The sequence below is a fragment of the Manihot esculenta genome, chromosome 4 (genome assembly GCF_001659605.2).
Source record: "Manihot esculenta cultivar AM560-2 chromosome 4, M.esculenta_v8, whole genome shotgun sequence".
Taxonomy (NCBI): domain Eukaryota; kingdom Viridiplantae; phylum Streptophyta; class Magnoliopsida; order Malpighiales; family Euphorbiaceae; genus Manihot; species Manihot esculenta.
The window spans coordinates 31296317-31321562 of NC_035164.2; the positions used below are offsets into that span (position 1 = coordinate 31296317).

The 25246-nt window shown below is 34.9% G+C and overlaps 4 protein-coding genes and 1 non-coding gene across 7 annotated transcripts; 3 read left to right on the plus strand and 2 right to left on the minus strand.

Annotated features, from left to right (window-relative positions):
• Positions 1–3: 3 nt before the first annotated feature.
• LOC110613458 (prostatic spermine-binding protein) lies at positions 4–3874 on the plus strand. 2 transcript variants are annotated; one of them, XM_043956010.1, is made up of 3 exons: positions 4–623; positions 3125–3183; positions 3278–3874. In XM_043956010.1, exons 2-3 carry the CDS (start codon positions 3125–3127, stop codon positions 3591–3593), a joined length of 375 nt encoding a protein of 124 aa, XP_043811945.1. In that variant the 5' UTR covers positions 4–623; the 3' UTR covers positions 3594–3874. The 2 variants fall into 2 exon arrangements, with proteins under 2 accessions (XP_043811945.1, XP_021610293.1); XM_021754601.2 differs by lacking the exon at positions 4–623 and adding an exon at positions 1265–1653.
• Positions 3875–5317: 1443 nt separating this feature from the next.
• On the minus strand, positions 5318–5389 carry TRNAP-UGG. Its single transcript has one exon. It is a non-coding gene; the product is annotated as a tRNA-Pro (tRNA).
• Positions 5390–6132: 743 nt separating this feature from the next.
• Positions 6133–7303, minus strand: LOC110613132 (triphosphate tunnel metalloenzyme 3). Its single transcript, XM_021754097.2, has one exon. The coding sequence runs from the start codon at positions 6837–6839 to the stop codon at positions 6228–6230; it is 612 nt and encodes a 203-aa protein (XP_021609789.1). The 5' UTR covers positions 6840–7303; the 3' UTR covers positions 6133–6227.
• Positions 7304–7860: 557 nt separating this feature from the next.
• On the plus strand, positions 7861–11473 carry LOC110613587 (DEAD-box ATP-dependent RNA helicase 35). Of its 2 annotated transcripts, none has more exons than XM_021754799.2 (3): positions 7861–8102; positions 8220–9148; positions 10464–11473. In XM_021754799.2, exons 2-3 carry the CDS (start codon positions 8232–8234, stop codon positions 11326–11328), a joined length of 1782 nt encoding a protein of 593 aa, XP_021610491.1. In that variant the 5' UTR covers positions 7861–8102; positions 8220–8231; the 3' UTR covers positions 11329–11473. The 2 variants fall into 2 exon arrangements, with proteins under 2 accessions (XP_021610491.1, XP_021610492.1); XM_021754800.2 differs by having other exon boundaries at positions 7873–8097.
• A 2477-nt stretch (positions 11474–13950) lies between these two features.
• LOC110612503 (probable 2-oxoglutarate-dependent dioxygenase AOP1) lies at positions 13951–15362 on the plus strand. The gene is made up of 3 exons (XM_021753265.2): positions 13951–14445; positions 14652–14973; positions 15046–15362. Exons 1-3 carry the CDS (start codon positions 14072–14074, stop codon positions 15271–15273), a joined length of 924 nt encoding a protein of 307 aa, XP_021608957.1. The 5' UTR covers positions 13951–14071; the 3' UTR covers positions 15274–15362.
• Positions 15363–25246: the final 9884 nt, after the last annotated feature.

Here is a 25246-nt window from a genome sequence, read left to right on the forward strand (position 1 = left end):
TATTTAGTAAATTTGCTCAAGTGAGGTCTTGTTATGTTCAAATTTCTCTTGGTTTGCATGAAAAAGAGCAGAAACACAAGATGCATTTCTCTTGTTATGTTCAAAAAAAACTAGGTGCAGTGTTGTTCCATTTTCTCGTCGGTCTCAGTTGTGGAGTCATTCTTTCCTTGACTGAGTAAATCATAGACGCGCTAATGTTAATCCCCGTCATGTATGATGGCAGAAAAGATGAAGCTGGTCCAAGTGCTGTCATATCTACATCGTTCATGGTTGGTTGAGAGCTGCTGCTCCTGCTGCTCTTAACTATTGTGGGGCATCTCCGTTTAACTTTTCGTACGTGGGGCGGATTCTACACTCCTTGATATGTTAAATCTGATGTCCTTTCGGCTGTATACTTCATCCCAACCTTTCTTCCAGCTGATTTCCAGATGTCCAGTGACTTGAACATAAATCTTGGGATCGCAGAATGTTGCTCTCCATGTCCATCCTGCGTCCTCAAGATTTAGTCATTGATATACCCACCATCTCCAAGATTTAATGTACGGTAGCTGTACGCCAGACCTTTGATCTGTGCCGAGGAACAGGTTGGACATCAAAAGATACAGAAGGATTCTAACTTTTTGGTATAAACCGTTCTGGTGCTCTACTTTCTTCCTGGAAGAAATATGAAACAAATTTCACTTTCATAAATTCAATTCAATTGATTAATTTTTAAATTTTAATTATATATAATTTTACAAAAAATTTACTTTTTTTTTTTATAAAATGAATCATGCCAGTAATTTGTGAGATGGGTTTGGTACAAGTTAGGCACGAGAATCTGTATCGAGTGTATTAAAGGTTAAAAGGTAAAAATTAAACCATAGTAGTTAGATATTACATGAATACTTGACTTCATTAATGTGCGTGGCAGAGCATTCTACATTTCCACTTCTATTCCTTTTCAAGGATTCCCAATTGAACAATGCGGCAAAATCTCATTGCCATCCTAAATGCAATAAGACCATCCACGACACTGAAATTCAGGTATTAAATTTGTGATTTTTGTTTATTAATACTAATACATAAACAATAAGTAGGATCATAATCTGATGGGTCCACACATTGACATGGCAACATCTCAAACGTCCATTCTTCATTTCAGACCCATCCAAACACATAGGATGCAGCCACATTAGACATTATCTGACAGTCTAAGAACACAAATGCTGATGTGGCATTACATGTAAGCGAGTGGATCCCACCACCTAAATTACAACAAAGGATGAGAATATTCCAGAGTAGGAGATTGGTCATTGTGGAGCCACATGCTGATGTGGTAACAGTGATGGGCCACTGGACTAACAAAAACTCAAAAGAGTCAAAACCCTAATAATTTTACCTGCTCCTTGTCCCGCTTTTATATCCCAGCAAAACCCTCTTATCACTTAAAAGGGCACACACACTCTCTCTCTCTCTCTCTCCCTACTTCTCAGTGTCTCTGTCTTCTGGGTGATTTCGCCAAAATCCATATTCAGACCAATGCATATGGATAGTCTTTCACTCAGGTGTAACACTTCGAATTTGGAGAGGATTCTTTGCTCCATGGTACAATCTCTGGTGGTGGAGACTGCTCTGCTTGCTCAAAAGTCTCTGCTTTGTCTCCTCTTTGTGGTACATTGCTCTCTCCTAAATGCTAGTCCCTAATATGTGTTTAATGCATCTTTTGTTGCAATATTAGGAGTTGCTTTGGGCTTATTTTTATTTTTGAGGATTTTTTTCTTTGATGAGTAGTTCTCTTTGGAAAAGGGTATTTTGTATACGGATCTCTTTTGCTTTATGCAGAATGATTTTGTGATTAAGAAGATGTTTGTGCTAATTGATATAATTCAATATACAGGATTATAAAGATTATGATGTTATCTTTGTGGAGCTGACCAGTACTTCTTTTGTGTTCCTACCTTCTGTAATGATGCCTTTTCCGTCCCATGTTGCTAGACTTGTCAGGAGATCCATGATCTCTGTTTTTGAATTTTTCTACGTTGGTTTGTTGGATTGAATAAGCTGTTTTGATTTAATACTGTTTTGCTTATAATTAGCCTTCTTGACTGATTTCTGTTTCATCTTAATCTGTTTGATCACCGTTGGTTGGGCATGTCTTTACTCTGAACTATTCAGTTGTGAATACATTGTAGGGAACAGGATGATATGAATACCTTTCCCCTTGTATTTCTCTCGATTTTGGACGTGAGAAGATTAAACCCAATATTGTATTCTAGTTTCCTTTTGACCCGCTTTTGTTTATCATTTTGTTTGGAACAAGTTCTGAGGAATTGATTTTATTTGCTTAACCTCATGTGGTGTTTTCTGAAACCAAGGAATTTGACATGACTTCTATTGGTGTAAAGTATTCCTTAGTTTTATGAAAATCAGACTGTTGACAAACGTGGGAGCTTTGATGACTTTAATGAATGATTCAGAAGGTTTTTGTTCTTATCACGTTTACATGACAATTTTTTTTGCATTCTCTTTTCCTATGTAATGAGTTTGGTTTCCACTTTCAATTTGTTTCATGTGGCTTTTGGCATCCAGCTGGGTTTGCAAATGTGTTCTTAGTTGTTAAATATCTCTGTTATTGCTGCCAGAAGGTCTATTTGATATCAGTTGAGCCTTGTTCTTTTCCTTTTTCTGGTGAACCATATTTCCTTACTTTTCCTTTCTCTAACAAGTGTGCTCGATGTGGTGTGAATTATCAGTCATCTTTTAGTGTTTCTTTGGCCTGCCATGTGTTTGTTATCTTTTATATCTTATTTTTATTACCTTAAGTTTGGCTATGAAATAAGAGTGAGTTGTGGTGCGATTACCATAGCTCCTTTATGACTTGAGGGTCATGGGCCCAAATCGTGGAAACAACCTTCTTGCGATGGCAAGGAAAGTGCTAGTGACCTTTCTCAGACTGCAATGTAGGATTCTCATGCACTGGGACACCCTTATTTCTAAAAAAAAAGCTAAGATTTTTTTTCCCTATGTTTTGAAGGTCTTAGCTTTTCTTGGAAATTCCAAGAATCTTTGCTGATAACTTTTGCTGCTCTTATGTGCTTCATTTGTCTGACATTACTTATTTTATGTTTTTTGTTTTTTAAAGATGAGATCCCTACCAGATGATGTCGGTGCAGTACAAGATTTGATGGCAACAGATATGAGGTAGATAGAAATTTGTGTCTTTTGTTTTTAAATGGGCATTACATCTTCATTACTAAGGGATAAAAAGTGATCTGCGAATGGAAATGCCTTGCAGATTTCCTTTTTCTGAACTAAATAGATCAGAAGAGCCTTCAGCTGAATGCAAGGATGCTGGTGAAACTGAGGATGATAGTGATGATGGCGATGGAGATGGTGATGATGATGACGATTCAAATGGGGAGGAAGGGACTGATGATGAAGAAGATGATTCTGATGCTGAGGCTAGTGGTGATGGAGAGAGTGATGACGATGACGACGGCAACGATGATGACGAGGAAGGTGACGATGATGACGAAGATGATGATGATGACGATGACGAAGATGATGAGGAGGGGGAAGAAACCCAGCCGCCTTCTAAAAGGAAGAAATGAGTCAAACATTATTTCTCCCTTTCTTATTCTTTAAGCTAGATTGGATTGGAGGAATCTCATTGACAGAGTCAAAAGGTTCAAAACCATAATTTTCTATGTGTCTTCTTGATATGTTAACCTTCTTGATATCTTATTTAGCTAGAACATTTCTACTCGGTCTCATTTTAATTCATTTAAGGATATTACTGTGGAGAAGGCAACATTGGGATTAGAAGGATGCAAATGTCTACTTGGTAAGTTATAACATTTCATTTTAATGGAGATTTCTTGTATCTTGGCTATGGTGGTGTTGAGGTTTGTCAACTCTGACATACAGGAATTGATTTCCTTGTTCATTAAACATTAGTATCTATAAGTTTATGATATGTGACTGTCAATTTTCAACTAGGAATAGTTATTTTGTTGCAAATAGTAGCTGACGAACTAATTGGAGGAATTTTACAATACCTGAGATATTATGTTGGATTGTCTTGTGGAATGGCTATCCAATAAGATTTAAGTAACTATGCAAATATATACCCTTAAAAAAGTGAACCCTAAAAAAAAACAATTATGCAGTTTCTTTTTTAATTAACTGAATTTATGTAGTTTTCAGATTTATAGTGGTTTGCCATTCAATGACATGAAATATTCAAAGACATTGCAAATAGTTTCTTTATAGTGATTTTCTAAAAAAAATGGAAAATTGAAATTAGAGTATATTGTAAAATCTTCAAATAAAGACTAATTGGTATCTTTATTTTTTTTATTATTTAAAAAAAAAGTATAATTGAGCTTAATTGATAATTTCCAGATAGAATTTAAAACTTTTTTAAAAGTTTAGGAAATTCTTTTAATAATTTCACCTTATCCTTTTCATAAGCACCCTTTCTTTCCTTGTGCAAGATAATTTTTGGGAGAAAAAATTATTGAAAATTTAATAGGCCCATAATATTCAACTGAATATAGACTTGGTGAGATCATTTGGGAATTCTTTTATTATACAGTATTACCTCCAAATCTACAGATTTAATTTTCTTAGACCAAATATGAAAATCTATAGAATTAACATCCATAATTTTAAATTCCATTAGTTTTCTAGATTTTGGATTCTTCAATCAATATATATTGATTATAGTAGTTTTTTATGAAAATTATGATTAATGATTATAATAAAAAGGAAAATTTTTAAGTGAATTCCGTCAATCATGAGTTCAAAACATATGAAATTGGATTTTATCTTTTTTTTTTTTCTTTTTTTGAAAAGAGTTGGTGAACAACTATTTTTCCTTTGTAACAAAGGATGATAACGTCAAAAATACATGTCATAGTGATAATTTTAAGTGAAGCGGCAAACTAATTCATTATAGGGTCATAATCACATAAAATGAGACTGCTCATATCAACCTGAGAAGAAAGAACCAAAGAAAATTAGTCAGTTGCCGACCATCATCCAGTGACTCTGCAACAAGACAGACCGCCACAAGGTAAGCTTCTCTTTTGCTCGAGCAAAGATTGACATGGGTTTAATAGACCCATGAGGACTGCAAGACACATAAATGGTGATAATTTTACAAAAAAATTGAATTTTTTCTCAATTTTGAATTTTTTCTCAATTTTTTTCTTTTAGTTCCATACTTCCATTGAATAAGATTCTGTTGGACTTATCGTCGAACAGGTTCCGAGCATCCTCTTTAACAAGCCCAATCTGGAATGTTCTAAACCAAGATACGAAGGGCACAAAAGGGGCGTTCCGAGAATCGAACTCGGGACCTCTCGCACCCAAAGCGAGAATCATACCACTAGACCAAACGCCCGTGTTTATGTCCGGCGTCTTTGGTTTTTATTTTACCAGAAATGCAATAGACATAAAATATTTATTTTACATTTAAATTTTAGACGTGAAATAATCATTTTTAACATGATAACGTTATTTTTATTTATATATAATTTATAATGATTAATGCATAAACTTGCGAATAATTATTTCGAAATTAAATCTTAAAATTATATATTAAAAATATTTTCAGATTTTTTTTAAAAATATTCTCATTATTTAATTATAATATTAACAATAATAGTGATAATAATATTCATGTATAAAAAATCAATAGTGCTAAATATTAACAATAAGAGTGAGAATAATATTCTTGTACAAAAAATGCAAGAGTGTTAAATGTTAACAAACTTCTCAAATTTCAAAAAATAACATTCTCATTTCCTTCAAAGGAGGGTTTAGTTTTCGTTGCAGAAACAATTTAGTTAGAAAATATATTTTTCACTTTTTTATCAATTTAAATAATTTAATTAAAATATAAAGACATTTTAATATAATTTTAAAATTATAAAAATATTTTAATTAGTTAGATTATAGAGCTACTAAGAGTAATTATTCTTAAAAAGAAATCAATAGTCATGTAACCCTAGTATCATTTTGGGATCAAGTTTAACCACAAAAATGTGTATGATTCAAAGGCCAACCACAGTAAAAATTCATTACAAATATTCAAAATGAGCTACGGAAATGGATTCATTGGAGAAGTTGTTGGAATGCAAATAATTAACCAACTAAAGACTAATTGCAATGCACAATTAATAAAGCAAGAAACAATTCAAACAACTCAGAATTCAGAAAACCATCATTTCACAAACCTCTCACTTTGGCAACTTCCCTGATCTGAAAACTGCAAATTTGTTAACTTCTGAGTAGGAGAACTCAATCCCATTCTCCTTCAACATCCCTTCAATCAATCTCTTGTCCTTCTCAGGATCTTTACTCTCACACTCAATTTCATAGCTAGTTCCAAAATCATAAATCGTCTCATCAAGCTCCAATTTTAACCCTTTCCAATCAAACACTTGTCTCACATTTCTAAACCCACCCAAACACACAAACCCTTCCTTCTCTTTAACCCCAAATTCGTCTCTAACTCTTCCGATTATATTTGAGTTTTCTAACGAGCCTAGCCGCCATGGTTCAGCAACACACATGCGCCCAATTTGTGGGTCTAGGGGCTCTTCCTGCTCCTCCACGCGGCTGATGCCGTTTGAGATGGTGGGTTTGGCTTTGAGGGAGAGGACACAGTGTGAATCCAGATTGTAGAAGCGGAGGCGGAGAACAGCGAGGTTTGAGGTGAGTTGGGAGTTTTTGCTGTCAAAGAAGATGTTTTCTTGGGCCAAGGTCTTGACTCGGAAAAGAGACAGTACGGTGGAGAGCTTTTGGTGAGCGTTTGAATCTGGGAGGCGAAGTTTCACTTCCACTTCCATGATAAAAAAGACTTGTTTTTTTTTTTGTCAAAAAAAAAAGACTCTTGTTTGGTTGCTGAGAAAATGAAGAAAACGATAAGTAACAGAAAGAATTCAACAGAGATGGAACAATAAATTAACGTTCTGTCCTGGAAGATTTGAAAATCACAACTATTGTTCTTTTTCTTGCATTTCCAAAGAACGAAGAAGAGAATTAGCACTTAATAATCGGCGGAGAGAATTAACCAATGTTTGAGGTCTCAAGGAGGGCGTCAGAAACGGTGGTGGTGGAAGCCGGATGGAGGGTAGTGTTTTTATCGGGTTGCAGCGGTGGGCTAGTATCAGGAAGTATCAGAAGCGGCAGCGCAGCTTTATCTGTACGGCCAAGAGATGATATAGCTTGAATTAAATTTTAGCCTCAAAAATCATACTCTCAATCATCAGGAGGTGATCTCAATGGGCTTGTCAAATTTTAATGACTTCTTTTCAGCTAGTACTTCTTCATATATGCTGCAATTGGATGACAATTTCTTTTATATTGATTGGTTAAGAAAAAAAAAATTCTTTAAAATATTTAATTTAATTAGTTAAATTAATTTATCATTCAAAGTTAAATTAATCATATTAATTTATTATTTAAATTGAAATTCTATAATCTATAAATTTATATAAATAAGAAACACAAAATCATTATTAGTTGCAAAATTATTTAATTTTTTATAAACATTAAATTATTATCTTTTAGATTATTCATAGAAGCATTTTATAACTTTTTTTAAGTCTTTCATTCATTAGTTAGCTTTTTTTTTTTTGAAAAATATTCATTAGTTAGCTTTATTTATTTATTTATTTTTATCTATATTTTAAAAGAATTTAAAGCTATTTTTTCAATTTAAACGCAAGATAAAAATATAATTAAGTTAAAAATAGATTAAATATAAATAGAGAAAAAATTATTTTCTTTAAATTAATTAATAAGTTAATACCATAATAATATAATTAAGCTAAAAATATATTATATAAAATATGAATTTCGTGAAATAAATGGAAAAGGAATACTATGAAAGCAGGAAAGGGAGGGATGAATCGGATGAGGATAAAATATAGGGAACCTTGACGAAATTTTGTAATAAGAAAATCTCTGGAAATTGAGGAACTCCTTTTTAATAGCCGACAACGAGAGGGCAATTGGATTCTTCACCGGTCGCTGAAACGGCTCTTCTCACCGCCGCCGGCCTACTTTTGGACACCGCTCGTTTAATCATCTGTTGCCGCTGCCGTAAGGTTTCTATTCTCAACCCTAATATGCTGCTTTCTTACTTGTTCAATTATCGCACTGTTTTAGGGATTCGGCCATATATGACTTCGATACTAAATTAGGGTTTTTCTTTCTTGTTTTAGTAAATTTTTTATATGTTAGGAGAACAAAACATGGAGGAAGACGATGACTATGTGGAGTATGTTCCGGTGGCGAAGCGCCGAGCAATAGAAGCGCAAAAGATACTTCAAAGAAAGGGAAAGTTGTCTGCTTTAGAAGATGAACTCGAGAAATCCAAACTTGCTGAAGCCAAACCGAGTCTACTCGTCAAGGTTTCCCAGCTTAAGCGTGATCAACCTGAAATCAGTCCAACTGAGCAGATCGTGCAACAGGAGAAAGAGATGATAGAGCATTTATCGGATAGGAAAACTCTAATGTCTGTTCGTGAATTGGCTAAGGGAATCACGTATACTGAGCCCTTATTGACTGGATGGAAGCCCCCGCTTCAGATTAGAAGGATGTCCAGAAAGCAGTGTGATGCGATTAGGAAACAATGGCACATTATAGTTGATGGGGAAGACATCCCTCCACCAATAAAGAATTTTAAAGACATGAGGTTTCCTGAACCTGTTCTGAAGAAGTTAAAAGCCAAAGGTATTGTGCAGCCTACTCCTATCCAGGTGCAGGGGCTTCCAGTGATCTTATCTGGAAGGGATATGATTGGGATTGCTTTTACGGGCTCTGGAAAGACGCTAGTTTTTGTGCTTCCCATGATTATGATTGCTTTACAAGAGGAGATTATGATGCCCATCGCCCCAGGAGAAGGACCCTTTGGCTTGATCATTTGTCCATCGAGAGAGCTTGCTAGACAAACTTATGAAGTGGTGGAACAGTTTTTAATTCCTATGAAAGAGGCTGGGTATCCAGAATTGAGGCCGTTACTCTGCATTGGTGGAGTGGATATGAGGTCACAGTTGGAGATTGTGAAGAAAGGTGTGCATATCGTTGTTGCAACTCCTGGAAGGTTGAAAGACATGCTAGCAAAGAAGAAAATGAGTTTGGATAACTGCAGGTAAGTACTATTAGTGCCATCATATACTATCGTTATCAATTATTATAATCTTTATTATAAAGTTATCTTTTTGTACTATGGTTGTGAAATTTGATTGTTAAGGTTTTCGCTTTTAGCTTTTAAACGTCGCTACATTATTGAATGCATCATAGCCTTTTTCATATGAAACTATGTTACTGCTATATGCTTCTTCTTTGCACTTAATGAAACTTTTTTAGACCTTTTCTGGAACTAATGAGTTTGCATTTCTGATTCCTTTCGAGTTATGCTAGTAGTATATATTGTTGGTCTACAATCCCCATCTTGAATATTCTATCAAACATCACTCTGAGTTTTCTCTAGGGGACTGTGGAGTCTTTTTATCGAGTATGTGGCTTTTAGACTGAGTGTGACAAGACAGTGTTGTTGTTCATTAAATTCACCTGTGGTTGCATTTGGTGGTAGAACCTGAAATTTCAGGACTGACTTTAGTTTTTTAGTTCAAATTGAGTTATCTAAATCCAGGCTTCTAAAACCAATTATTAGATCGTGTATTTGAGTTATGAAACTACACTTTTCTTTTAGTGATATTTCAAATGCATATTCAAATAAGTTATAGTCCACATAATTAATTTAGTTTTCATTCGATGAATATATTCAATCAAAGGTCCCTTTATTTCAAATGCCTGCCTATGCAAATGTGAGCTCGGGTCAGTGTGTGAAATTTCTTATTGTTGTTTGCTATATGTCATAAAAATGTTCTACACTAATCAGTTTTAGCTGGTCTCCTTTTCTTATATAGTTTATGATATATGGTTGAAAAAGTAAATGTAAACAGTGCTGAATAGCACTCTTTTGTTTATTTATTGATGAATTTGTTTGTTCATGGTTGCCTTCTTTGCAAATAGGGAGCTATGGGGAACTATCACCCTACTGGACATGATTCTTTTTTAGTTTTTCAATTATTTACATAGATTACTGGTTGTGACATATATTTGCTGGAATATAGTCTGAAATTATGTGTATATTATCTATTTAAAGATCCAGCTTCTTCATTTGCTTGCAAAATGATATTTGGAATCAAAAGGTTACATGAGCTATTTGATTGATCCTATTACATGAAAAGATCTCATGTTTCTTTTAATGCTAAGCTCTTTTTTTTCAGTATTGTCGTCATGATAATTCTATTGTATTGTCAAAACAATTGACATACTTGGATATTCTCCTATTTTTTTTTTAATTCTTTAAACGAACCATGTTTTATCTGCTAGTTGTATCGGGCATACTAATAATTTGGGATGGAAAGTTATTTAACACTTTGCTTTTTCTTCTACAGGTATTTGACATTGGATGAGGCTGATAGATTGGTAGACTTGGGCTTTGAGGATGACATAAGGGAAGTTTTTGACCACTTTAAAGCTCAAAGGCAAACTCTTCTATTCTCTGCCACCATGCCAACCAAAATTCAGAACTTTGCCAGGAGTGCTCTAGTGAAGCCTGTTACTGTTAATGTTGGAAGAGCAGGAGCTGCAAACCTTGATGTGATCCAGGAGGTTGAGTATGTCAAGCAGGAGGCAAAGATTGTTTACCTTCTCGAGTGTTTACAAAAGACACCACCTCCTGTTTTAATATTTTGTGAGAACAAGGCTGATGTGGATGACATTCATGAATATCTCCTCCTTAAGGGTGTTGAGGCTGTAGCTATTCATGGAGGCAAAGACCAAGAAGAAAGAGAGTACGCAATTTCATCCTTCAAAGCAGGCAAGAAAGATGTCTTGGTTGCAACTGATGTTGCCTCAAAGGGTTTGGATTTTCCAGATATCCAACATGTAATAAACTATGATATGCCTGCGGAAATTGAAAATTATGTCCATAGGATTGGACGAACAGGAAGGTGTGGTAAAACAGGAATTGCTACAACATTCATAAACAAAAACCAGAGTGAGACAACATTGCTCGACTTAAAGCACCTATTGCAAGAAGCAAAACAAAGGATCCCTCCAGTTTTGGCCGAGTTGAATGATCCAATGGAAGATGGTGACACGATTACTAATGCAAGTGGAGTTAAGGGCTGTGCTTACTGTGGTGGGCTAGGTCACCGCATTCGAGATTGTCCCAAGTTGGAGCATCAGAGATCCCAGCAACTTGCTAACTCAAGAAGGGATTATTTTGGTTCTGGAGGGTACAGGGGTGAAATCTGATATCTACAATTGGTTAGGTATGCAAGAGTTTACCTTGGTTGTATTGAGTTTTCTATGTAACACTATTTATCAAGTACGTAATAGGGATGTTTTTATCCAGTTTTATGGAATACATGAATGTAACATAGGATAAGTGTTGTTGGAACATTGGTGTGCTAACATTCTTAGAAGGCCAAATGCATAATTCATCCACTCCCTAAACTTTATTTTCGTCTCATCATAAACACCAACTTATATTTCATGATTTTTAAAAAAATTTTTTTTTATCTTCCAATAAAGCTCTGATGTGTTGCCGAGTAATCATGTACAAAAGCAATGCTTAATCATGCGCCCTCTTTACGCGTTCCAGATAACCTCAACTGAACACTTCGCTGATGTAAAGATACACTACCAAACAAGTAAGATAAAACGAAATGCAGACCATTCAAATATATGTTAATTCGTATTTTTATATTGAGAATATTTTATTTTATTTTTTTTAATTTTTTACAATGACTAATTTGTAGAAATAGATTTCTTAAAATTTTAAAAATATTTTTAATATATATATTTTAAAATTAAACGGTTAACAAATAAAATTTTCATACTGCTAAATAGTAATTTTTCTTGTGTGTGATGGTATTGTTAGAAAGTTATGATGGATCCCAGAAAAGTAAGTAGTTTGAGGCAGATTGGGCTGATTCATGAAGGCTTATGGGTGATGGACATGACCTTGAATTGAGCTTGGCCCAAGCTCATAAGCAAGTTTTCAATGCTCACCACCAAGTATAAGCTGGCAGCTGACTTGATGTTACAAAATAAAGTGAAGGGGAAGAATTCTTCCATGTAAATAATATAAACTTAGTTTCGGTTAAGCATTGTGGAACGTGCTCTTTAAATTATTTTTTAAGGTGAATTAAGTTCCATCAAATTTAATAAAATATTGAGCATTTTTTATTTTTGAAGATTAAAAATAAATAATGTAAAAATAAGTTATTTATAAAAATTATTTTTCTTGCAGATTACTTTCATGTACTGTTTTTTTCTCAAGACAAATGCAGCTTTAAACTATATATATATATATATATATAAATTTCTCCCCACTTAATAAGATTAGATAAACATAAAAAAAATTAATAATAATAATAATAATAATAATTAATGAAAAAAGAGGCTGTCTTAATTTCATTAATTTTTTATTTATATATTTAGCAGGTAATAACAATTACATTAATGTCAATTTGTTAGTTCATTCATAGAAAAAAAGTAATTTTTGAGTATATATTTAGTGCAAATATTATTTAATTTTTTTTTTTTTTTTGAAATAAAGGGTTGGGGGAGTCGAACCTTAGACCTTTCAAGATTACAGGATACACTTTCCACCAGGCTAAACTTTAGAGTGCTGCAAATATTATTTAATTGAATGTTGAAATATCTCTAATAATAGATTTATACTAAAAATCAGTCAATAATACTTATTTTAATTCGTACATGGAGAGCTTCTAGATAGAAGGATGGAGTCTCTCTTTATTGACTTTCACTCCCATGAGAATCACACCCCCTTTTGTGATCTCTTTAATAAAGTTAATGGAATAGAAAACTGTTCATTTATAAAAAAATAATTTATATATAAAAATATAAAGCAAACTGGTATCTTAAATTTTTAAAAGTATTCTACGTACAGAATTTGAATTTAAATTTCTAATTAAGAGAGAAGAGATATTAATATTCAGTCTCAAACTTCTAGTTAAGAGAAAAAAGATATTAATATTCAATCTCATTCATTGTTTCTGTGGTTGCTGAGTCAGTAGCATAATTTTTTTCTTTTATTCTTTTAGGTTGTCTTGTCTTTACTGATTTAGATGGATCTTGATTTCATAGGTATTTTTGTTTTCTTAGATTGTCTGTAATGATTTGGATGTGTTTATAGGTTTTTCTTTGTTTTTCTCTTTGGATTTCTCTCAGCATGACAATGCTTAGGATGTAATCTTTCTTTTGATCTTTAGGATTTGTAGTTTGTAATCTTAGGGGTGTGCATTCGGTCGGTTCGGTTTAAAATTAAATCGAATCGAATAAACCGAAAACCGAAATTTTAGTGTTTATAAAAATCGAACCGAATCGATTTTGATCAGAAACCGAATCGAACCGAACCGGTCTGATTCGGTTCGGTTCGGTTTGATCGGTTTCGATTTTTAATAATTTTTTTTATTTTTTACACTTTATTTTTAAAATTTTAAAATTTAATTAAAATATTTTAATTTTAATATGATTTAATTTCTCTATATTATTGAAAAAACATATTATTATCACTAATCGGTTCGGTTCAGTTTTTTTTTTCAGTTTTTTTTTTATCAAAACCGAACCGAATCGAAATAATTGAAATTTCTGAAATTAAAAACCGAACCAAACTAAAATGTATAAAAAACCAAACTAAATTTTTAAATCAATTCGATTCGATCAATTTTTTCGATTTGAACCGAATACTGGTCACCCTAGATTAAACAAGTATTGTTTAAGTAGTTCCTATTTTAATAAATTTTCTCCTTATAAAATATATATATATATATATATATAAAAAACGACGACCAAGTCGCCCATGGACTCCTTAATCTAGTATTTGCCTTGTAGGGACTCAAAAGCACCATACCATTTCCTATAAGAAGAAACGAATTGGGAAGAAAAAAAAAATATACCCGTTACTCTTCAATAGCCTACAAACATTTTAAGTCGGTGTACAACAGATCAGAGAAACAATCTCAGAACCATGGTTTCTGAAGCAGCACCAAAGCTTCCCGTTATTGACTTGAGCAAGGAAACTATGAAGCCTGGTTCAAGCTGTTGGGTCGAAGCCTGTGGCTATGTCAGGCAAGCACTGGAAGAATATGGTTGTTTTGTAGTAGAGTATAAGAAATTGTCTCCAGAGCTTCGCAGTGGAGTGTTTGATGTCTTAAAGGAGTTGTTTGATCTCCCTACTCAAGTCAAAATGCAAAATAAATGCCAAAGGCCCTTGATTAGCTATCTGGGAAATGATCCCAGGATTCCACTCCATGAAAGCCTGGGCATTGAAGATGTTGAAACTCTTGAGGCAGCTCAGAAGTTCACGACTCTCATGTGGCCTAATGGAAATGATCGTTTTTGGTAAGATGCTCTTATCCAATACTAATTTGTTTCTTATTAAGATTCAAATACGAGACCTCTCGATGAAAATCTCGCAGTTTTATAGTTAAGACGAGACTGCTCTTAAAGTTTGTTTATATATAATGATTTTATTATAAGTTTCACAAAATTAAGCTTTTTGTAGCGAAAATTGGGTTATGCTAAACTTTGTCTTCCCTTTTGGTTAGTGAATATCTTCATGCATACGGGAAGCTAGTGACAGAGCTGGATCAAATGGTGACGAGAATGATATTTGAAAGCTATGGTGTAGAGAAACACCATGAGCCATATGTTGAGGCTACATGTTATGTTCTTCGACTGTTGAAAACTAGATCACCCAAAGAGAACGAGAGTAATTCTGGGTTAGGAATCCACACAGACATTAGTTTCACCACCATACTTCATCAGAATCAAGTTAATGGCTTAGAGGTGGATACCATGGATGGCCAGAGAATTAATGTCGAGTTTTCTGCTTCATCCTTTGTTGTCATGGCTGGTGATGCCTTAATGGTGAGTTGCTATATATCTACTCAATATTTATATCTTTAAGGAAAATATTTTATTGATTGATGTTTAAATTAGGTATGGAGTAATGAGAGAATAAAATCTCCGAAGCACCAAGTGATAATGAATGGGAAGGTAGACAGATTTTCAATGGGGCTATTCACCTTCAACAATGGAATATTAAAGGTACCTGAAGAGTTGGTTGATGAAGAACATCCTCTCAAGTACAAGCCATTAGATCATCTGGGTTTCCTTCATTTCTTCCACAAAACCAGGCGTCCTATTAAAGATTACTGTGGCATTTGAAAATTCTCATTATATTTCATCTACCTTGTGATAATTTTATAACAAATATTGTTCGATGATGCAATAAATTTGAATATTAATAGTGTAATCTCACATTTATATTTGGATTTTTCATATTTTAATTCTTAATTTTTGATTAAATTTTAAATTTGATGCGTAAGCAAATGATAAAATACTTCGATTATTTAGGTAAGGCAATTTATATAAAAATTAATTTAGTAATTTTAAAATGGGAATAATTAATAAATATATAAAAGTTCAAGGATTTAATAGTAAATGTCCTGATTATGGTAATTAAATGAAGACTTTGGACTAATTCTAATGAGTTGGAGGAGTGGAATGTGTGCCCAATAATACTATAGTAGTATTTATAGAGCGTGAGGATTACCTCCATTTTAAAAATAATAATTTAATATTTACGTTTTCTCAAATTTTCGATTATTTTATTTAATTTTTTTTTATTAATTGTGTGAGGTTATCAAAATACATCCTTAGTAATTTGAAGTGAATGACTTAATCAAATTATTAGATAAAATTATTACACTCTAAATTCAGTCTGATGATAAGTAAATCGGAGAGATATCAGATTTTATTTTTTTAATTTTTGGTATTAATTTTAAATTATTAGAAACTGAGTGTTTGAATTTGAGTAGGTTAAAATTTTTGGAGCGAAAGTATTAAATTCTCTGGTGGAATTAAGAATATCAAATTTGTGTTGGTTTAAAAATATGTACATTCTGATCATTCTGATAATCTCTGCGACATATATCATCAAATTAAATATGAATATTTTTTAGCAGGTATATCAAGCGGTTTATTAATGGTGTACAGTCGATTAATAAATAAATGTGAATTCGATTAATCTATTCTCTATTCATTCATCCGTGTCACATTGACATGATTTTTAATATATACATTTATAATTTTAGTATGAGCCATTAGAGTCTATTATTGCGATAAAAGTCTGTATTTATTTCCTAATCAAATAAAATCATGCGCGATTTATTTAATTTTTATCAAGATCGATTCTACGTAATTGTCTGAATTTAATAGAATTAAAATACATGTTTGCTCGTGAAGAGGACCTCATATTTTATATGTTATAAAAAAATTATATGTATATATATAATTTCACATGAAATATAAGGTTTTTTGAAAAGCAAGTATATGTTTCATGTAGAATCTATATATAATTAAAAATATTAATAAATTATATTGCCATATAAGATTATACATATTTCTCTAAATTGAATTTTAAAATTAAATAAAACTACAATAAATTTGAAAAATTTATACTATTGAGTCGATGTTTAAAAAATTGGATTAAGAGACAAGCCAATATAATTATTGGCACTTTCGGTAGAGCATCTATTCATTATGGTGGTACTCAAACTTTGGGTTTCCTCCCAGCTTTCTTCTGTCAGCTGTGTATGCTAATGCTAGGGGTGAAGATCCTTAGGACTCGGGTGTATGGATAAGCATGTTGGCTTTGATTTTAGTTGGGTCTTGATTTCTTATTTTCTTTTATTTAAAATATTTCCGATTTTCAAAAAAAAAAAAAAAAGAAAAAGAAAGAAAGAAAGTGATGGGATGGGTTGGGACAATGGGTTGTTAGTTGAAGTTTTCTTTTTTAATCATGATTTTTTTTTATTTTCGTGTGAAACACAATGAATTGTTTTCACCATGATGATAGAGAATTCATCGAATCATCGATTTACACCATTATTAAATATAATTATTTTATACGGTCATAGATTTACAAGAGCTTAATCATCGTTTTACTCAAGCATGCTTAATTTTGAATAATTCATTTTCAATTTTTAAGAAGGAAAACTTTAAAATGAAAATTTTGATGATGAATAAAGTTTGATTCAGTATTAATAAGGTAATATCTTTAATGATTAAAAATAAATAAATTTATTTTTCTTGCTCTATTCTGTCATGCGACTTTAATAATAAAAAAATATAATCCAAATATGATCAGTAATCTAAGTTAAAAGCTAGTGTAAACAAATAAAATAAAAGTTGAGCGTATCCATTAGTTTACTTGCTCGTGAAACTCGCGTTGATATTAGCTATTGCGTCGAATGTTGAAAAAGGATATTTTATGCAATAAAAATTGTCAAGACTTGACTGGTTAGTTCAATGGCTTTAGTAATTCTTTTAATATTTTTTAAAGAGAAAATCATTACTTAATTTTTATTATAAAAACACACATATGATTAACTTTTAATTTGAAAAAAATTATTAATTAATTTTTCATTAATTTTATCTATTAAATATTATAAAAAATATAAAATATTTAAAAAATTAATTAATAATTATTTTAAAAATTTTAAAAATCAATTAATAAATTTTTTAAATTATATAAATTAAATAATAAAATATTTAACAGTAAAATTAATAAAATAATTTTTAAAAATATTTTAATATATTATTTAAAATTAAAAAATTAATTAAAATTTGTTTATATTATAAGAATTAAATAATATATATATTTTTATTTTTTTAAATTAAATAAAATTTTAAAATAATAATTAATATAATAAATATAGTTTCACGGGATATAATAAAAAGTATTAGGTAATTATTTAAAAAATTGACAATAGTTGCACATGGGTTTTATTTTTATTGGAAAAAATAAATGGATATGGATAAAACTTGGACACATAAATGTTTCTGCTAGCTTATTAGAGTTGTATTATGATTGAATTATTATTTCCTAGATAGAATTGCTAGCGTATTAGAGTTGTATTATGATTGAGTTATTATTTCCTAGTTAGAATTGTATTCTTGTTATACTTGGTATTCACGTGTACATGTATCCTATAAATACTCTTGTGAATAATATGAGAAGCAAGTTAGTTTTGCTGTAAACCTATTCTCTCTATATGGTATCAGAGCCTTAGGGCTACACTTCAATTATCTATCCTTTTTCTTCCTCTGTCAAAAGATGACTGAACCCAGCGCCACCTCTTCTTCACCAAGTCTTACTTCCTCATCTGCTCCCGTTCAAACCTCTGCTGGTTCGTTACTTCATATACCAAATATCTCACAATTTGTTTCTATTAAGCTCACCTCTGCCAATTACTTCCTATGGGAAGGTCAGCTTCTACCTCTTCTTCATGGATATGACTTGACTCAGCATATTGATGGTTCTGTTGATACTCCATCACGAACTTTACCCGATGGTTCTGTTAATCCTGCTTACAAGCCATGGTTCGCAAAAGATCAAATTGTCAAAAGTTGGATTCAATGTTCTTTATCTGAATCTATGCTGCACCATGTATTACGTTGCACAACTGCTAGAGAAGCTTGGGATAAGCTTGCTACAATCTGTTCTAAAAGTACTAAGGCGAAAGTTCAACAATTACGGCGCGAATTAAAACTTCTTGCTCGTGGAACTGCTTCCATCGACGTTTACATGCAGAAAGCTCGTTCCATTGCTGATCAGCTTGAAGCTTTTCAAAATCCAGTACCGGAAGCTAATCTTGTTTGTGATGTAATGGCTGGTTTAGGGTCCGAGTATCGGCCCTTTGTTTGCGCTATGGAAGCTCGTCATGATGATCTCTCGTTTGATGAGTTGTATTCTTATTTGCTCAGTGAGGAAACTCAACTCAAGACTGATTCCTTGTCGATTTCTCCTGCTGCACCTGTTACGGCACAATACAGCTACTCTAATTCTGGTTTCAATTCTAGCCGTGGTGGACGCGACGGACGTGGTGGCCGTGGAGGTCGTGGAGGCAGAGGTGGCAATAACCAAATTTCTGGTTACATGAATTCTGGTTATCACAATTCAGCATATGGTCGTGGTAATGGACAAAACGGCAATTCCAATTCTGGAACTCGCAGCTATAATCAATCCACAGTTACATGTTATAACTGTAATGGTATCGGTCACATGTCTCGGCAGTGCCCATCCCCAAGGCAGCAACACCAACAACCACCACAAGCTAATATTGTCCAGGCACCAACTGAACCTCGTCCTACTCAGTTGTAAGACCCCGCTCGGTTAGACATCGGAATTCCTACCGTCCGGTGGAATCTCGGGTGTCGGACCCTCTTTGGGGGGTAGAGCAAGGGTAAAGGAAAGGTTTTCTAAAATGTTTTTAAGTGTTTTATGGTTTTAAAAAGAAAAGAGTTGAGTTTTTGAAGAGAAAGACCAAGGAGGCGTTTGCCAGGTTCGGCCGCCGAAAGTGAAGTTCGGCCGCCGAACATGGAAAGGCTTCGGGAGCGCCTTTGGCCTCCGAAAGTCTTGTTTAAACGAGCCAAGGTTCGGCCGCCGAAAGTGAGGTTCGGCCGCCGAACATGCATGAGTTTAGGGGGCACGTTAGGCTGCCGAAGGTCTTTGACCAGGCCACCTATAAAGGGCCCTCAGATCGGAAATGGGTGAGTTTTCTCCCCATTCTCGAGCTCAGGTGCGTTTATGCCTTCCTTTGGTCGTTTTCATGTTTTCTCTACCCATCTCTCAAGTTTTTCATGATTTCTACCCTTGTGTTTGAAGATTTAAAGCTTAAAAGGAGTTTTGGGAGCTTGGAGCTTTTGGAGCTTGGATTCTCCACACCTCCGAGTTAGGGATCGCACCAACCCTCGATCTTCAAGAGGTAAGTGTAGATCTTGGTTTCCCTAGTGTTTTCATGAAGTTTAATGATGTTTTATGAAGGTTTTATGTTGGAATGGGTAGATATGCATGTTAAGGGTTTTTGTGGGTTTTATGCCCAATGTATGTTATGTGATGATGTGTTGAGGAGTTTAAGTTAGTTTCTTTGCTCTCTTTGCTTGTGGGAGTGTGTATGCATGCTTGGGAGAGAGTATGTGAGGTTTGGGGTGTTTTGGAAGGTTTTGGAGGCTGGTGTGCAAAGGCTGAGTTCTGATGAACTCAGGTTCGGCCGCCGAAGGTGGTTTCGGCCGCCGAACGTGCCTTTGGATGCATGGTTTGGCCGCCTAACCTTGCCCCCGAAAGTTGAGTTGTGGCTTGAAAGCAGACTTTCGGCCGCCGAAGGTAACGTTCGGCCGCCGAAAGTGCCTGACTTTCGTCTCTGGAGAGAGGGTTCGGCCGCCGAAGGTGCCGCCGAACCTACCCGAGTTTCGTCTCTGGAGGAGACTTTCGGCCGCCGAAGGTGCCGCCGAAAGTGCCCTGTCCAGCCGTTTCTTGGGTGTTTTCCATGCATGTTCCAGTGATGTTTAGAGGGGTTTTGGGGAGTTTCTTATGAGTTGTTAGAATGTGTTTAGTACCTCATGTGAGTCCATCTGTGTAGGATTGGACCTGAGGAGAGGTGTCTAGCTTCAGTGCTAGTTGACCCAGAGTTTGTTGAGCAGTGGCTTCAGGTGAGTAGAACTAACTTAATCTTTTACGTTAAAAGTAAATCTAATGCCTAAAGCATACTCATACATCATGTTATGTAATAGGATGTTTGCATTAGCTTCACCATGCCCATGCACCATGTTTATATGTTATAGGATGATTGCACTAGTTTCACGAAGGTGACGCATTGCATAATGTGCTATGTATATGATGTGATGGGTGGACCAAGGCGACCTCAATAGCCCGCAAGTCTGTCAATGAGTCTTTGTCAATCGGGCGAGTACATGTAGGAAAGCCCCATGAGAGCTCCTTCGGGGCCAAGTTTTGACAGAGGGAACGTTGGGGTCATGTCTAACCCTGAGGGGGAAGGACGTTACGTGAACCCTCTAAAATCACCCGCAAGAGGAAGAGATTTGCTAGCATGAACTCAAGCGGGGGTGAGATGTTTGTTGTGATATAATTGTGATATGACGCATTTCATGAATGCATGAATAAGAAGAATAATAGAATTGGATAAATGTCTTTATAATAAAATACATAAAAAGGGTGGAACAATAAAATGAATAATAATATACCTAAAAATGGAGGAACTAAATCAAATGTTTTTCTCTGTTTCTACTCACTGGGCTCTTGTAGCTCACCCCATTCCCTTAACCCCAGTTTTGCAGGGCCAGAGTATGTCAAGCCAGAGTTCAGTCAGAGTAAGCTATGGGATAGAAGAGGTTCAAGCATGGGTTGCCATGTTTGGTTGTAATAGCATAGCTTAGCTGTGTTTTGTTTATGTATAAGAGATGCTTGTATGTATATGTTTATGGAGATAGTGATAGTTATGTAAGAAAGTTGCTAAAGAGATGATATGTTATGTAATGCTATGAATGCTTGTCTGCTTGTATAGCTTAGTTGTGGACATGATGATGATAATTGGACTTTTGTATGGTCCTTATGGATATAAGGGATATGAATGAATAGAAAGGGTAATGAGCTTATTAAAGAGATAGAGCCAAGTAAGAAAAGTATAGATATGTCATGTGTTGTAGCATGAGATGTATAGAGTTGTGCTTTGCCTAGTGTTGGTTAAATCCCTTTTTGTTATGCATGATCTTGAGAAAATGTTTTAATGTTATGAGTTTTGAATGGCCCGTGAGGGAAGAAAGGGTTCCAATCCCTTGACCCAAAGCGGATATGTTTTAAAGCAAGCTTGATGACCCATTTGGTATGAGGTTCTATGTTTTCATGCATAGGTCAAGCTGAGGTAAGGAAAACAAGTTTAAAGGTTTTATGAGACCAAAGCTTAAGTTTTATGAAAAAGTTTGATCATGCACGGGATTATACCTAGAGTTCAGGATGTTTAGAGGCTTGCTACGGGTCCCGGCGGCCTTAAGCCGATCTGGATCCTAGCGCCGAGCAGTTTGGAGCCGTTACGGCAGGGTATCAGTTTCCGGGCTGTTACATCAGTGGACTGTTGACTCGGGAGCGAATTATCACTTGGCTAACGACAAGGAACATCTTCAAGATCCAACTCCCATTCGTGACAACATGGCTTTAACCATAGCTGATGGTAAAACTCTTCCAATTTTATCTCATGGCAAGTCTGATTCTTGTGTTAATGGTCGATTGTTTAAAATTCGTAATGTTCTATATTCTCCATCTGTCAAGACTAATTTATTGTCTGTGCAAGCTTTTAATTCTGACAATAATACTTCCATGGAATTTTTCCCTGATGTTTATTTTGTTAAGGATATCCCCACGAGGCAGGTGCTCTATCAAGGCCGGAGTAAAAACGGGCTTTATCACTTCCCTATGTCGCGCGTTCTATCGTTCTCACCCAAGGCGTGCCCTGCTACTGTCTCCCTTTGGCATCAACGATTTGGTCATGCGAACATTCGCTTAGTTAATCAAGTTCTTAGACATAATAATATTTCTTTTGATTCCAAGCAACCTTTTGATTTCTGTCATGCTTGTAATGTGAGCAAGTCTCACAAACTACCCTTTTCTGTCTCAAATAGTCAAGTTTCACAGCCTTTGGAATTAATTTGTTCTGATGTTTGGGGGCCTTCTCCCGTTACTTCCATAGATGGTTATCGCTATTATGTTCTCTTCCATGATCAGTTTAGTACATATTCTTGGCTTTATTATCTCAAAAATAAATATGATGTCTTGCCTATATTTATTCAATTTAAGAAGTTGGTTGAGAAGTATTTCGGGGTACCAATTAAAGCTTTCCAATCAGATTGGGGTGGTGAATTTCAGACACTAACAAACTTCTTACAGGAACAAGGAATATCTCAACGAGTCTCTTGTCCTCATACACCGGAACAAAATGGCATTGCAGAACGACGCCATCGTCATATAGTTGAATTGGGAAGGTCATTACTTCATAATGCTTCGGTTCCATATGAATATTGGAACTATGCCTTTGATGCTGCTCTCCACACTATAAATCGGCTGCCTAACAGTATTCATGATCGGTTTTCTCCATTTGAGATTTTATTTCGTACGAAGCCTAACTATGATGAATTGCGAGTCTTTGGCTCTCTTTGCTACCCCTGGTTAAAGCCCTATGCACCTCATAAATTGGCCCCAAAATCTTCTCAATGTGTCTTTCTTGGATATAGCAAACTTCACAAAGGTTATATTTGTCTGGATATTCAATCTCGTCGCAAGTTTATCTCACGTCACGTTTTTTTTTATGAACAGGTGTTTCCTTTTCGCAAGCCTAGTGATAATTCCATCTCTACGACTTCAATAGTCTCTCCCACTTCGGTTCCATTGCCGCCTATACCGCAACATAGCAACTATTCGGGGATTCTTGGTGATAAGCCGTCTTCACAACCTGCACAAGTACCCACATCTGATGTGGTACCTTTTAATCTTTCGCAAGAACTGGCTGCTGCTTCACCAAGATCAACAGGTGATATTGTGCCCACTGCCGAGCCAGTCACACCAACGTCTGCCTCACATGAACGGCAGCCTTTCGACACTAGTTCTACACCAGGTGTTGCAGAAATTCTCGCCTCTAATGATGCACAGGTCTCCTCTCCGCCGCAAGAATTGATTCAGCGCCATCAAATGGTCACCCGACGTCAAACGGGCTCTTTAAAACCGAGGTTGCCTTGGTCTCCTACACTGAATCTTGTCCAAACTCAAGCTGTTCCGACTTGCTTCACGCAAGCTAACAAAGATACTAAGTGGCGCGAGGCTATGGTAAATGAAATTAATGCCTTACTTCACACACACACTTGGGATTTAGTTCCCAGAAGTCAAGCTCAAAACATTGTTGGATGTAAATGGGTTTTTCGACTCAAGGAAAAAGCTGATGGTAGCATTGACAAGTACAAAGCACGTTTGGTAGCAAAAGGTTTCCATCAAAGGCCGGGAATTGACTTCAAGGAAACCTTTTCTCCTGTCATCAAGCCCACAACCATACGTATGATTTTGTCTCTTGCCGTTTCATTTAATTGGAAAATCAAGCAATTAGATGTTTCTAATGCATTCCTCCATGGCGATCTTGATATTCCTGTTTTCATGGAGCAGCCTCCAGGTTTTATTGATCAAACAAAGTCTAATTATGTTTGTCGGTTACGGCGCTCTCTTTATGGTCTACGGCAGGCTCCTCGCCAATGGTATTCAAAATTGGTTCACAATCTTACTCTTCTTGGTTTTACAAGTTCCAAAGCTGATTCTTCACTCTTTATTTTTCGGAAAGGTGAACATGTTATTTTCCTTCTAGTTTATGTTGACGATATACTTGTCACCGGTTCTGATCCACTTCTCATTCAATATATGGTTACTGTCCTTCAAGCTGCTTTTTCCATTAAAGATTTGGGTACTTTGGATTATTTCTTGGGTATGGAGGCATCATGGCAGCCGGCTGGTCTTTTACTCACTCAGCGAAAATATATTCAAGACTTGCTTGTCAAAGCTAAAATGAAAGATTGTAAAGGTTTGACTACCCCAGCTAGTGTCAAAGATAAAGCTACTATTGATGGTCGATCCTTTGATGATCCTACTCTCTATCGATCCATTGTTGGGGGACTACAATATTTAAGTCTCACTCGTCCTGAAGTATGTTATTCTGTTCATCGGGCATCTCAATTTATGCACAATCCTACCGAGGAAAATTGGTCACTTGTTAAAAGAATTTTGCGTTATTTACAAGCCACTTCCACATATGGCTTGTTTATATCCAAATCTCCTACTACCCAGCTCAACGTTTATTGTGATGCAGATTGGGCGAGTAGTACTTATGACCGAAAATCAACTTCTGGTTTTGCTATATTCATGGGCCGAAATCTGATTTCTTGGAGCTCTCGAAAACAACGAACCGTTGCCAAGTCTTCCACTGAAGCCGAATATAGAGCCCTTGGGTTAGCAATTCAAGAACTTGTCTGGGTTCAGTCCTTGTTATGTGATATTGGTTTTGCTTCTCCAGTAACACCAAATGTTTGGTGTGACAATATTGGCGCCACTTACCTTTCTGCTAACCCCGTTTTTCATAATCGGTCGAAGCATCTTGAGGTTGAGTTTCATTTCATTCGCGATAAAGTTCAACAGAAAGAGATTCAAGTTCGTTATATTTGTTCAAAGGATCAGCTTGTAGACATTTTGACCAAACCTTTACCTAAAGCTCGGCACAAGTTCCTTATGTCACAATTATCAATTCGATCA